Genomic DNA, 14,913 nt, shown 5'->3' with positions numbered 1-14,913 from the left:
GTACCGGACCACCTGCGCGCTCCGCTCCTCAACCTGCTGCACGCGAGCCCAGCCTCCGGGCACCCCGGCATAACATTGGACTTTATCACAGATCTGCCTCGATCCGACAACTACACCACCATTCTGACCGTGATCGATCGATTCTCGAAAGCCTGCCGACTGATCCCATTGACCAAGCTTCCCTCCGCCTTCGAAACTGCGGAGATGCTCTGCAACCACGTTTTCCGCTTTTATGGTCTTCCAGAAGACATCGTCTCGGACAGAGGCCCTCAGTTTACCTCACGGGTCTGGAAAGCCTTCTTCAGACGGTTAAACGTCAATATCAGTCTCACTTCGGGGTACCACCCACAGTCCAATGGTCAGACGGAACGCCTCAACCAGGAAATCATCCGCTTTCTCCGCACGTATTGTCACCACAACCAGAACGAGTGGAGCCGGTACCTGATGTGGGCCGAATACGCTCAGAACTCTCTCATCAAGCCCGCCACGGGCCTGACACCCTTTCAGTGCGTCCTCGGCTTCCAGCCTCCCTTATTCCCCTGGTCCGACACGCCCACTGACCTGCCGGCCGTTGATGACTGGTTTCATCGGAGCGGGGAGACGTGGACCAAGGCTCACCGGCAGCTACGGAGAGCCGTCAGGGTGCAGAAAACCCAGGCGGACAAACACCGCAGAACACATCCCGAGTACCAACCCGGCCAGTGGGTTTGGCTTTCGACTCGCGACATCCGTCTCCGCCTACCCTGCCGCAAGCTCAGTCCCCGGTACGTGGGTCCGTTCCGAATCCTCAGGCGCATTAACCCCGTCTCGTACCGCCTCTCACTGCCTGCCGCCTACCGCATTTCCCCGACCTTCCACGTTTCGCTACTGAAACCGGCCGACGAGCCGAGAAGAGGTCCGGATCCTCCCGCGGATCTGCCCGCGCCACCGCCGCTGATGATCGACGGCGAGGAGTCCTACCTAGTTCGCGAGCTGCTCGACTCCAGACGTCGGCGGGGCCTCTTGGAATACCTGGTCGACTGGGAGGGCTTCGGCCCGGAGGAGCGCTCATGGGTGAAGGCGGGGGACATCCTGGATCCGTCGCTCACGGCCGAATTTCACCAGCGGTACCCAGGGAGGCCGGCACCCCGTCCTCGGGGCCGGCCCCGGCGTAGGGTCCATCCTCGCGTCAGGAGCCGCTCGCAGGAGGGGGGCTCTGTCATGTGTAACGAGCCGCCGGACGAGCGTCGCCATAGAGACGCGTCCCCAGAATACTAGCGCGCTTCCGGACTACACTTCCCATCAGCCACCGTTCTTCCTGATTACCGCACCAGCTGTTTCTCATCTACCATTCATATATATTCACGCCAGAACTGCTTACCTGTGCGAGGTCTCGACTTGTCTTTGTACAGTGATTCTGAGCGTTTCCCGTGTTCGATTCTTTGGTTTTCTGTTCTGTTTTGCCTCTCGATACTTCTGATTGTTTGCCGCCTGCCCCGACCTTAGTGCCTGTCCCTGATTCCGATTCTGCCTTCCGTCTCTTATTACTGTTTGCCCGTTCTGATCTCTGCCTGTACGACTCTGTCAGTGTTTTCTATTAAACACTTTCTGCTGCACATGGATCCACAGCCGTATGCCGCCTCCGCATTACAATTAATAAGTATTAATTATATAAATAATAATTATATTTATAAATCTAGATAAAATACTATTTGTTGAGGTTGTTATAAATCATACAAATTACTATTAAAAGGTTTGTACGCGATGCTAAATTGTGTATTTGCTCTTTTTTTGTATTCTTTTTACAGTCAAACAAAATAAAAAGAGCACGAAATTTTGGCATGGTGTCCAGACCTAAGTCTATAAAACAAAGGACAATAAATCACAGGCAGTGACTTTAACTGATTCCCCAAACCTGTTTAGTTGAAGCACATCATTAAAGCTCAACAACAAGTTGCTTTACTACGTTTACTTTTTTTACATTTTAACCCGAATAAAAACTTAATCATAAGTGAATCCGACGTTTATAATATTAATGATTAGTTTAGTTTAGAGCAGATTTACCTGTGATTTAAATGTGTTCAGCTTCCGTGTGTTGGGATCGTTGTCATAGTAACGCTTAATGGGGTGGAGCCAAAACCGACCAGGTGGAACTGGAGGGTGTGACGCTTTAATTACAGAATAAATAAAGTGAAAGTTTTAAAAGCAAAATCACTGATTTGTCTCCAAACGAAGTGGTGAAAGTTTCATTTAGAATTTCATTTCATTAAGATTTATGAATTTTTCATATGTGTGTGTGTTTGTGTGTGCGCGAGCGCGCGTGTGTGTGTGTGTGTGTGTGTGTGTGTGTGTGTGTGTGTGTGTGTGTGTGTGTGTGTGCTTGTGTGTGCGCGAGCATAAAAAATACCATAACAGGAAAAACTCGATTTGACTTAATGTTCAGAGATGACCAGAAATCTAAAGTCTGATTCTGTTCTTTTTTATTTTGTATCTCAACAGAAACAGAAACAGTTTTACTGTAAAAGCAGCACGTGTTTTATTGTTTACTTTATTCTGTACCATATTCCTTATTTAGAACTATTTTGTGAAGAGAAGCAGAAATTTTACACAATAAAGGAAGTGCAATCTCACATTTCACAAGTGTGTGTGTGTGCGTGCATGTGTGAGCGTGTGTGTGTGAGCGTGTGTGGGTGTGTCTGTGTGTGTGTGAATGTGTGTGTGTGTGTGTGTGTGTGTATGTATGTGTGTGAGTGTCTGTGTGTGTATGTGTGTGTATGTGTGTGTGTAATTCAGGAAATAATCTTTAGAAAATAAACTATATTTCAGCAACACAAAGCTGAGTTCTTTCTGAGATGAAGATGCTGCACTTGGCTACGGTTCTTCTTACACTGTCTGGTATGAAACATCATTTCACTCCTACAAAGAATTATTCTTCAGATATTTGATTGTTACTGTTCATCCATTGACTCATTGGCTTATACACAAGAAACACATAAAATACTATTAAAGTGGTACAACACAAGTAAGCAGTAGCTTTACTGTGTTTAATTACAGACACTGAGAGATTTAATAGAGCTCTAATGAGAAAAAAGTCTACTTATGAACTAACTGAATGTGCTCATAGATCATTATAGACCTTTATAGAACTTTATAGAAAATGTGTTTTGAATTCATTATAACTCATTATTAATGTATTATAATGTATTATAACTATTAAGTCTGTGGAACATGTTACATTAACGTACATTTAATATTTATTAAATATTTGTAGTGACACTATTGATGGTATGATGTTTGTCAGTATATGAACAGGGACAGTGATATGAAGATTTACAGCAATAATTTTTTCATCTGTGCTGATTTTTCAGGTGTTTTCACTCAGTACAGTAAATGGGTTGTGAACTATCCTGATAAACTGATCTGTGCTGTGAGAGGATTCAGTGTCTCCATTAAATGTAGTTATTATTATCCACAAGATCATCAGGTGAAACAAAAGCTTTGGTGCTCAAGGAACTTAAACACAGATTTGTGTGAAAACCCACCGTATGTTTACGACAGCTCATTAAACACCAAGTCAGACTTTGAGTTCACTGGAGACGACAAATCAGACTGTACTTTATTAATCCACAATGTACAGTTCAGTTATTCTGGAGTTTACAGATTCAGATTTATTACTAATGTGACCGATGGTAAATGGACAGGAGATCTTGGAGCGACTCTACAAGTTACAGGTAAATATTAATTATTAAATTAAGATCCAAATGATTTATTATCTGCATCATTTTCTTTCCTGAACTAAAGGAATAAAGTACATGATTTTGAGGACATTTGAAGTGAAGTGAAGTGAAGTGAAGTGTGAAAGTAAATTTGAGTCTAGTTTTAATTTGATGAAGAAATCTCCTGTAGCTGATGTTTATTATTAAATAACTAGATTTTTATCTGTGTGAGAAATCCTGAGTCACTGACGTGGAGTCTTTCCTGCTCTCTGAAAAAGATTTAAAGGTGTCACTAATCAGACTCAGTGGAAACGGAACCCTTAAACAAGGAGACTCCTTAAATCTGATGTGTGATGTGAACTGCACACACACTTCCTCACAGTTTGTGTGGTCTAAGAACAACCAGCGTTTAAATACATCAGGACCCGTTCTTCACTTTCCTGCTCTAACTGTGAGGGATTCTGGGGATTACACCTGCACTTGGGGAACCGGTGAGACGTCAAGATCTGAAACCATCAGCCTTCACGTGGAGGGTGAGTCCATCTGCTCACAACATGTGTAAAATTATTAGTGCAGGAAAAAATAAACTTGTATTGACTTCAATATTTAAATGTTCACTAATGTTCTTTCTGTTGAACAGATGAAATCCTCGAAGATTCAGAAAGTTCTAATTCATGGATCTTCTGGATGGTTGTTGTGGTGACAGCTGGACTGATTTTGGTTGTTGTGATTTTCAGCAGGAGGTAAAAAAAATTATTATTATTATTATTATTATTATTATTATTATTATTATTATTATGAACAGTGTGAGTTTTGTGTCTGTTTGTGTGTGATTACAGACACGTCCACACTGAGCCGCTGATGGAGGACGATTCAGACATCTACACCACAGTACAGTACAATACATTCACCATGAACTGATCACATCTTCACACCTCACCTACTTCAGTACACACTTCTGCATGTGAACTTCACCTGAGAGCAAAAAGCTAAAGGATCTGAACTCCTTATATCTCTAGAGCGATTTCACAAAGTCATAATGAATTAATAAACCAACTGTGTGTGTGTGTCTGTGTGTGTGTTTGTGTGTGTGTGTTTTTGTGTGTGTGTGTGTGTGCGTGTGTATGTATGTGTGTGTGTATGTGTGTGTATGTATGTATGTGTGTGTGTATGTGTGTGTGTATGTAGTGTGTGTTTGTGTGTTTGTGTGTGTGTGTTGTGTGTGTTTGTGTTTGTGTATGTGTGTGTTTTTGTGTGTGTGTTTGTGTGTGTGTGTTTGTGTGTGTTTGTGTGTGTGTATGTGTGTGTGTGCGTATGTGTGTGTGTGTGTGTGTGTGTTATTCCTCTCACACCACAGCAATTTTCCCATTTGTATTATATAAATAATAAAGAATGACACATTATATTCTTTTAATTACATTTTATATCATGTAACATCCACAAATCCAGTTCCTTTCTGTTCTCCTGTACGTTACAGCAGCTATAAATATTCCTTCCTTTACAAGTCTGTCTTTTTTTTCTCTCTCTTGATGTTAATTTTTGAAACTACAAACCAGTGTAAACTCCTCTGTCCTGAAGATTAAATAAACTTCACCTCACAGAAAACTTTGTCGTATCGACTATTAATACATGTTTATTAATTGTTTTCTGTTCCTGTTAATGAGCTGTTACTATAGAAACGATACGGTATCAGAATCAGTACACCTTCTGACCAATCAGGAGCCGGAACTCAACGGTGTTGAGGTGGAAGGTTGGATTGATGATGAGCTTCAGGTTTATGATCTCTTACTGCTTAATGAATCTTTGTGTATTAATGTAAATGATGAAAGAAGGTTACACTTGTGATATTATCTACATGAGCTTCAAATGAGAGACCGGTCTAGAAATAACTCCTGCGGCATGAGAAAAGCTCTCTCAAGCCACAGGGGTTATTTCTGTTATTTCTCAGTGATGTTGTAACAGGACATTGTTTCCTAAGTCCAGTTCCTTTCTCTTTAGATTTCCTCTCTTTATTTATTAACAGAGCAGAAGTGATGTGTTCTGGAAGTGATGTTCAATACTCCATCAAGGGGGAATTGCAGGAGGTTTTGTTCCAATGTGCTTCTGTTATTCTAGATTTAAGAGCTTCACTGTCAGCCTTTGAGTTCACTGGGGACGAAAAAAATCAGACTGCACTTTGTTAATGTACACAATGTACAGTTCAGTTATTCTGAAGAGCACAGATTCAGATTTATTACTGATGTGCTACAGCCTGGAGGTACGGAAGCGTATTGCATTCACTTGAGTAAAAAAAAATCTACACTGTTTTTGTGAATTAACGACTTTCTCATCTCAAAATTATGAGATAATTTTTCAGGAAAAAAATTTTTTTGCTCTGTTTTTCTGAATTAACGACTTAATGTGGATTGCATGGAAGTAAACATGTCCCGCCTTTCAAGTTTAATCCGGTTTTATTTTACTTTGGGTTTGAGACATTGGGAGATACTGCTGTCTTTAAGTAATATAAATGGTATTGTTATTAGTGCATCAACTTTGCGCAGACACCTCAAGACTTTGCGCCTGTTCAGACGAAAAGAACATTCTGATCTGCTTTACGTTGCTGTGTTTGTATATCAGTTGAACCGATATGGCATGCTTCACGGTAGCCGTATCACCATTCGTGAAAACCCGTCGATTGCACCATTCATGCAGATCCCATATGGTTTGAGTTTATCATATGAATCAACATGCCATAAAAAGTTCGGGCCTGGATTCCGGCGCCTCAGTTGCACTCCATGGAGATCCAGTATTTTCAACAATTGCCTCATTGTCTCTTGTGTCACCACATAGCTCCTGAATGCATTTCAGATGCATCATCTTATATCCGTGAAGCATACAGTACCATATCGGTTCAACTGATTAAACTTGAAAGGCGGGACATGTTTACTTCCATGCAATCCACATTAAGTCGTTAATTCAGAAAAACAGAGCAAAAATTTTTTTTACTCAAGTGAATGCAATACGCTTCCGTACTGGAGTGACTACAAACTGCAGGTAAAGTTTAGTGAGAACCATAAAAATCTAAATTCATTAATATATAATAGACGGAAATAACGGAATCCCACATGCGTTGCAGCGCAACACTGACATCTAGCGGTCAACAGTAGAAGCGCTACTAAATACTTAAATTAAATAAATTAATTAAATAAATTTCCTACCGTTCTGCCTGTAGGGTTTATACCTATTACAAGAAAGATTGTTTATGTTTGTGTGTTCGTTCTGTGATGTATTTTGTACATAAACATTTTACTCTCACACTTTTTACTACACAATAATTAAATAAATGATATATAACTACATCATTAAAGATGAAATGTGAAAGTACTCACAGTTTGTCTCTGGACGTTTTTGTGTCTTCAATGAGATAAACAGTGCCAAAACTTCCTCTACTGAGGAATCAAGTATCTGTTGGCCAACAGAGGAGGAGGAGGAGGAGGAGGATGAAGAGCTTCTAGTTCACAGAATTTTAGCATGGTGTCTAAACCTAAGTCTATAAAACAAAGGACAATAAATCACAGACAGTGACCTTAACCGATGCCCCAAAATTGTTTAGTTAAAGCACATCATTAAAGCTCAACAACAACAAGTTGCTTTACTACGTTTACATTTTTTTGTAAACTTTTCAACTAACCATCAGGTGAAACAAAAGCTTTGGTGCCTGATGAACTCAAACACAGATTGGTGTGTAGATCCACCGTATGTTTATGACAGTTCTTTAAACACAAAGTCAGACCTTAAGTTCACTAAAGACGAAAAATCAGACTGTACTTTATTAATCTACAATGTACAGTTCAGTTTATAGATTCAGGTTTATTAGTGATGTCGACTAATGGACAGGAGAACATGGAGCACAGATACAGATTTATTACTGATGTGCTGCAGCTTGGAGTGACTACAAATTGCAGGAAAAGATTAGAGAGATCCATAAGAATCCAAATTATTAATATATAATATAATATACTGTATAATAATAGTAATATCAATCTTCATATGTTGTTTCTTATGTCCTGTAAATCTGCTTCGAGACAATATCCATTGTTACAAGTGCTATACAAATTAATTTGATTTGATTTGAATTGAATTCAATAGCTGTTTATTGTCATTGTTTTGAAAACAAGCAGCTGACGAGCAGCTGACAGTGTAAATAGACAGAGGAATTAATATTGTGTGCACTGCACTACACTCAGGAGGTATCACTTGTTATAGACATGTAAATGCACGTCATGATGAAATTACTTCCATCAGTAATCATGTGAGACATTCAGGAATATTGTGAGCAGATGGACTCACCCTCCACCTGAAGGCTGATGGTTTCAGATCCTGACGTCTCACCGGTTCCCCAAGTGCAGGTGTAATCCCCAGAATCCCTCACAGTTAGAGCAGGAAAGTGAAGAACGGGTCCTGATGTATTTAAACGCTGGTTGTTCTTAGACCACACAAACTGTGAGGAAGTGTGTGTGCAGCTCACATCACACGTCAGATTTAAGGAGTCTCCTTGTTTAAGGGTTCCGTTTCCACTGAGTCTGATTAGTGACACCTTTAAATCTTTTTCAGAGAGCAGGAAAGACGCCACGTCAGTGACTCAGGACTGAGAGGGTGATGATGAATATAGCATTCAGCATCAGTTCAGGCAGGCCACATAGTCAAGCTCGGCTATCAGCTGATCTCAATTTTCTAACCCCGCCCATCAGCTGATCTGATTCCTAAGCGCGCTATTGGTCCCTTTCAAACAGGGCGCCCTATTTAAATGCTTTTTTCAGTCTGTCTGCTTGGCTGTTTCCTCTGCATTGCTGCACCCCACCTCCTCCCCTAGCTCCTCCCATAGCTCCTCCCCTAGCTCCTCCCCTAGCTCCTCCTTGAAACTTTGTGTTGAACTTAGTGTCATTCTGTTGTCACTAATGCAGGCTCTGTTCTAAATGGGGGATTTTGTCTTGCTGCTTTCCCAGTTTAAATAGGAGATTGTCCCCCCACGAAGCTGCTGCTGTTCCCTGACTAGCTTTCATGGAGCTCATGAAAAGGATGGTTAATTCAGAACAGAGCCATACCGCCAAATGTAAATTTTATAAGCTTGCAAATAAAAAATGTAAATATGTCAAAGAATTGTCTTTATTTTGACTCAAAGTGGTCCTGACTGAAATCTAGTTATTTAATTATAAACATCAGCTCCATGAGATTTCTTCCTCAAATTAAAACTAGACTCAAATTTACTTTCACACTTCAATTAGAGACAGTGTTCGGCACCAGAGAATAGAGAATGAGGGGCCCTCATGTTTAACTGGGGGGGGCCTATCTCGTTCACATACTATTACTATTATTAAACTTCAATAAACATAAAATATTAAACGTGTCACTCACTCTAAACTATAATTTATCATGACTCTAAAGTGCAAGACTCGCGAAAACACACGCAAATTAGCCACCAGCATATAACCAAACGTACTAAAGCAAAAAGGCATCTTACCTTTAGAAGAGCTGCAGGCGACGAGAGGAGGAATTAAATTTTTGAAGAACAAGGTCCTACAACGAATGGCGAAATTTTTTCGTAAGGTCCCGCTCAAATGCAAGATACACGAGTTGAGACTTACGAGTGTGGCTCATTGCTTGTCTGTGGTCCGTAAAAACGTTCTTTAGTGCCGAGAAGGAGTTCTCACACATGGCAGTGGAGGCCCCGAACGTGACCGCAACTTTTAGCGCAGACAAAACACTGGGAATAGCTTCCAGAACTTTGTGTTGTTCAGAAAGAAGTCTCATAACCGTCATTTTCTGTTGACTTTCCTCTGTCTTAATTCTGGAGATATATTGCTTTGTAACGATGCATTCTGTTTCCACAATGGTGCAATTTGTTAAATCCATAATATGCTTCATAGACTCAACATTTAAAAACGTCTCACTTTCTGGATCAAGAGACGGCAAGCGCTGCAGCCAACTTTGAATTACGTTTACTAAAACGCGTTTCCATTTCACCCAGAATGTAATTGGCTGACTATGTTAGCACTGCATTATGGGTTAGTACAATTATTATTTTTTTAATGAACTTATAGTCTTTATTCTTTAACCAGTATTCATGGTATAATAAAAGTAATTTGTAAAACATTTTTTTAAACGTTTCCAGCTGTAAATTCACTGGTTTATAAACATACACTTTACACTTTATTATGTTTTCTACTATAATGTAATCCTCAGTTAATATATGACAAGTTGTAGTTTATTTCGGTGACTAATTCTCAGATCGTGTGCATGTTAATGAAGGGATTTTTTTTAGTACAGAAGAAAAACAGCAGCACTGCAGGTTAATCACATCAGAGCTCAATTTGTACATCTGCTGTTATTCTCTAAAGTTAATTATCTTAAAAGCAAACAAATACTAATCGAGTGATGTATTTCATTATTCTATCAGATTTATATTAATAAGTATTAATTATATAAATAATAATTATATTTATAAATCTAGATAAAATACTATTTGTTGAGGTTTTTAAATTATTAAGTTCGTTATTATTTTGAGAAATAAGGGGTCACAGTGACTCAAGTGGCCGGGCCACGCCCCCGAGGGCCCGATTGTGGCGCCGACACTGCTTAGAGAAAAATGTCCACAAAATCGTTTACTTTATTCCTTTTGTTGGGGAAAGAAAATGATGCAGATAATAAATCATTTGGATCTTTAATTAATTATTAATATTTACCTGCAACTTGTAGAGTCGCTCCATGTTCACCTGTCCATCTACCACATCAGTAATAAATCTGAATCTGTAAACTCCAGAATAACTGAACTGTACATTGTGGATTAATAAAGTACAGTCTGATTTGTCGTCTCCAGTGAACTTAAAGTCTGACTTCATGTTTATTGAGCTGTTATAAACATACGGTGGGTTTTTGCATTGGTCTGTGTTTGAGTTCCTTAAACACCAAAGCTTTTGTTTCACACGATGTAGCGTAGAAGATTCTGCCAGGTCTGTCACAGTGGGTACTGGATGATGTGGGAACAGAAGGGCTACAGAATCCAGTTTGTGTCTCTTCCTTCTCCTTTCAGGTTGTGCTGCCACTGTTGTTGGCACAGACCAAACCTCGTTCCTCCAGGAGGAACTTTTCTCGCATCTGAGGAAGGAAGCATAGAACGTATTCCTCTTCCAGCTTGAGCCTCTGGCTTTACTGCTGGCACTTCCTGGTTCTCAAGAAGGACGAGGGCTGTGTGTTCTGAATTGTACAGTGGAATGTACGAGTTATAGATGTTAACATTCACTGTCATTGTGTTACAGATCAGGTCCAAGGACTAGTTTTTCAATGATAATCCTTCAAGTCACATATTTGTTCTCTGTTTTCTCACTTTCTGCATGGTGCCAGTCAGCTGAGTCTGTCCTGCAGACCGCATCTCCCCTCCTGGGGTCCTGGAAGGGCTGCTCTAAGCCCCCTATGAGCCAGTGAAGACAGCCTCTGAGGAGTTTTTGACCCTGGAAACACCTCTGCTATTAGCTGATCGTTTGGTCTTTCTACAGGTCTTCTGTCTTCTTCCCCACAAGTCGATGGAGCAGGAGATTCTGCACCTGTTGTGATGGGTTCTGGTTCTTAGAATTTACATCCATCACTCCAGCATGTGGGGTAAATCCTCTCTCTTTTTGTCTGCTTTGGCGGCAGCAACAAAAGCAATCCGGTCTCCAAGCAGCACCTTATGCAGTGTAGTGGTAGGTTTCCACTAGACCGATGCGGCACGCTGTGTGGCTTCACCTCAGGGATTAGGGCTCGCTCCACTATGTACATCGCCTTGTCCAGCACTCTTACTGGGGACATTTTCCTCTTGGATATACGTTCTGTGGCAGGTTGGTCCTCTCTGCAAATCCTTATCAGTTTATATAACCTGGAACCCAGCCCTGGACCTGGAGCCCATAGAGCTAATGATGCTCTGCTACCAGCTTGTTTGTGCCTTTTCACGACCTCCTGGAGAGACACAGAAAATAAATCCTGCTGTTTAATGGAAAAATACAGAAGTAACAAATCTAGTTCAGTTTTCTGTTCACACACAGTTTCATTTAGGTGGATGATCACTGTTGGTGCTTGAGGTCTTTAAATGTCTGTCACATGATATTGACCTCTCTGGACTTTATACATCATCATATCTACTGCAGAGATGTGGAACGTCTCCATATTAATGTGCCTTTGGAAAGGGAGATTGTAATCAAAATCATGTCTGATGGTCAAATCTCTAGATAATTTGTCCATACACTTTACTTCTAGGTCAAAAAGGATGTACTGTATAAGATGTGTGTGTGTTCAGAAGACCTCAACTTCCTGTTTTAACAGTTTGACACCCATGCTGTGAGTCTGTAGATATTTTGGGTGTATTGTTTTATTCCAGGAAATACTTTTAATTCTCATACACTGAAGAAGAGACGAAGATGCTGCACTTGGTTCTGATTCTGCTCGTGCTGTCTGGTATGAAACATCATCTCACTCTTAGACAGAATTATTCTTCAGACTTTTATTATATGCTGATGGATGTTATAGTGTGTAGGTTGACTTACTGGGTCATACACACACACACACACACACACACACACACACACACACACACACACACACACACACGCACACATACACACACACAGTCTAATGCTAGTGAACATTTCATTTTGATCTGATGAAAGATTTCTGATTTAGCAGTAAGTAAGTTACAATATTATGATCATTAATAAGAAATAAAACACAACTTTAGTAAAATTATTAAAATCATTTAAATTGCTCAGGTCCTGGGCTCTGAGTGCACTGTTACCATCCTGATATACAGAATAAATGATAAATTTGCTTCTTTTAAACACATCATTCAGGATAATTTAACAAGATTATGTCACTACAGGGCTGTGGATTAGAAAGAGTTTTAAACCTTGCTAGGTTTTGCACTCTTACTCATTACATTACGACGTCCCCCGAACTACCTCTTGTTTTATTGAAGCTATTACAGTATATTTAGGTGTCATATCATTATGTACAACGTGTTCTGTGTTGGGTTAATAGTGTTAGTGTGGGATGTACTGAGCCGATGCTCGTTCCAGTTTCTACATAAAAGTGAAGAGAACTGAATATGAACTCAACAAACATGTTTGTTTTTTTTAATCGGTTCCGTTTCCACTGAGTCTGATTAGTGACACCTTTAAATCTTTTTCAGAGAGCAGGAAAGACGCCACGTCAGTGACTCAGGACTGAGAGGGTGATGATGAATATAGCATTCAGCATCAGTTCAGGCAGGCCACATAGTCAAGCTCGGCTATCAGCTGATCTCAATTTTCTAACCCCGCCCATCAGCTGATCTGATTCCTAAGCGCGCTATTGGTCCCTTTCAAACAGGGCGCCCTATTTAAATGCTTTTTTCAGTCTGTCTGCTTGGCTGTTTCCTCTGCATTGCTGCACCCCACCTCCTCCCCTAGCTCCTCCCATAGCTCCTCCCCTAGCTCCTCCCCTAGCTCCTCCTTGAAACTTTGTGTTGAACTTAGTGTCATTCTGTTGTCACTAATGCAGGCTCTGTTCTAAATGGGGGATTTTGTCTTGCTGCTTTCCCAGTTTAAATAGGAGATTGTCCCCCCACGAAGCTGCTGCTGTTCCCTGACTAGCTTTCATGGAGCTCATGAAAAGGATGGTTAATTCAGAACAGAGCCATACCGCCAAATGTAAATTTTATAAGCTTGCAAATAAAAAATGTAAATATGTCAAAGAATTGTCTTTATTTTGACTCAAAGTGGTCCTGACTGAAATCTAGTTATTTAATTATAAACATCAGCTCCATGAGATTTCTTCCTCAAATTAAAACTAGACTCAAATTTACTTTCACACTTCAATTAGAGACAGTGTTCGGCACCAGAGAATAGAGAATGAGGGGGCCCTCATGTTTAACTGGGGGGGGCCTATCTCGTTCACATACTATTACTATTATTAAACTTCAATAAACATAAAATATTAAACGTGTCACTCACTCTAAACTATAATTTATCATGACTCTAAAGTGCAAGACTCGCGAAAACACACGCAAATTAGCCACCAGCATATAACCAAACGTACTAAAGCAAAAAGGCATCTTACCTTTAGAAGAGCTGCAGGCGACGAGAGGAGGAATTAAATTTTTGAAGAACAAGGTCCTACAACGAATGGCGAAATTTTTTCGTAAGGTCCCGCTCAAATGCAAGATACACGAGTTGAGACTTACGAGTGTGGCTCATTGCTTGTCTGTGGTCCGTAAAAACGTTCTTTAGTGCCGAGAAGGAGTTCTCACACATGGCAGTGGAGGCCCCGAACGTGACCGCAACTTTTAGCGCAGACAAAACACTGGGAATAGCTTCCAGAACTTTGTGTTGTTCAGAAAGAAGTCTCATAACCGTCATTTTCTGTTGACTTTCCTCTGTCTTAATTCTGGAGATATATTGCTTTGTAACGATGCATTCTGTTTCCACAATGGTGCAATTTGTTAAATCCATAATATGCTTCATAGACTCAACATTTAAAAACGTCTCACTTTCTGGCTCAAGAGTGGCAAGCGCTGCAGCCAACTTTGAATTACGTTTACTAAAGCGCGTTTCCATTTCACCCAGAATGTAATTGGCTGACTATGTTAGCACTGCATTATGGTTTAGTACAATTATTATTTTTTTAATGAACTTATAGTCTTTATTCTTTAACCAGTATTCATGGTATAATAAAAGTCATTTGTAAAACATTTTTTTAAACGTTTCCAGCTGTAAATTCACTGGTTTATAAACATACACTTTACACTTTATTATGTTTTCTATTATAATGTAATCCTCAGTTAATATACGACAAGTTGTAGTTTATTTCGGTGACTAATTCTCAGATCGTGTGCATGTTAATGAAGGGATTTTTTTTAGTACAGAAGAAAAACAGCAGCACTGGAGGTTAATCACATCAGAGCTCAATTTGTACATCTGCTGTTATTCTCTAAAGTTAATTATCTTAAAAGCAAACAAATACTAATCGAGTGATGTATTTCATTATTCTATCAGATTTATATTAATAAGTATTAATTATATAAATAATAATTATATTTATAAATCTAGATAAAATACTATTTGTTGAGGTTTTTAAATTATTAAGTTCGTTATTATTTTGAGAAATAAGGGGTCACAGTGACTCAAGTGGCCGGGCCACGCCCCCGAGGGCCCGATTGTGGCGCCGACACTGC

The 14,913-nt window shown here is 40.1% G+C and overlaps 1 protein-coding gene across 2 annotated transcripts; it reads left to right on the top strand.

Moving 5' to 3' along the window:
* Positions 1-2,744: 2,744 nt before the first annotated feature.
* LOC132840358 (uncharacterized) lies at positions 2,745-5,300 on the top strand. Of its 2 annotated transcripts, none has more exons than XM_060861929.1 (5): positions 2,745-2,874; positions 3,348-3,710; positions 3,974-4,228; positions 4,351-4,438; positions 4,535-5,300. In XM_060861929.1, exons 1-5 carry the CDS (start codon positions 2,832-2,834, stop codon positions 4,614-4,616), a joined length of 831 nt encoding a protein of 276 aa, XP_060717912.1. In that variant the 5' UTR covers positions 2,745-2,831; the 3' UTR covers positions 4,617-5,300. The 2 variants fall into 2 exon arrangements, with proteins under 2 accessions (XP_060717912.1, XP_060717911.1); XM_060861928.1 differs by having other exon boundaries at positions 4,336-4,438.
* The last annotated feature ends 9,613 nt before the right edge of the window (positions 5,301-14,913 follow it).

The sequence above is a fragment of the Tachysurus vachellii genome, chromosome 25, assembly GCF_030014155.1.
Source record: "Tachysurus vachellii isolate PV-2020 chromosome 25, HZAU_Pvac_v1, whole genome shotgun sequence".
NCBI lineage: Eukaryota > Metazoa > Chordata > Actinopteri > Siluriformes > Bagridae > Tachysurus > Tachysurus vachellii.
This window is presented reverse-complemented; position numbering and strand designations above follow the sequence as displayed.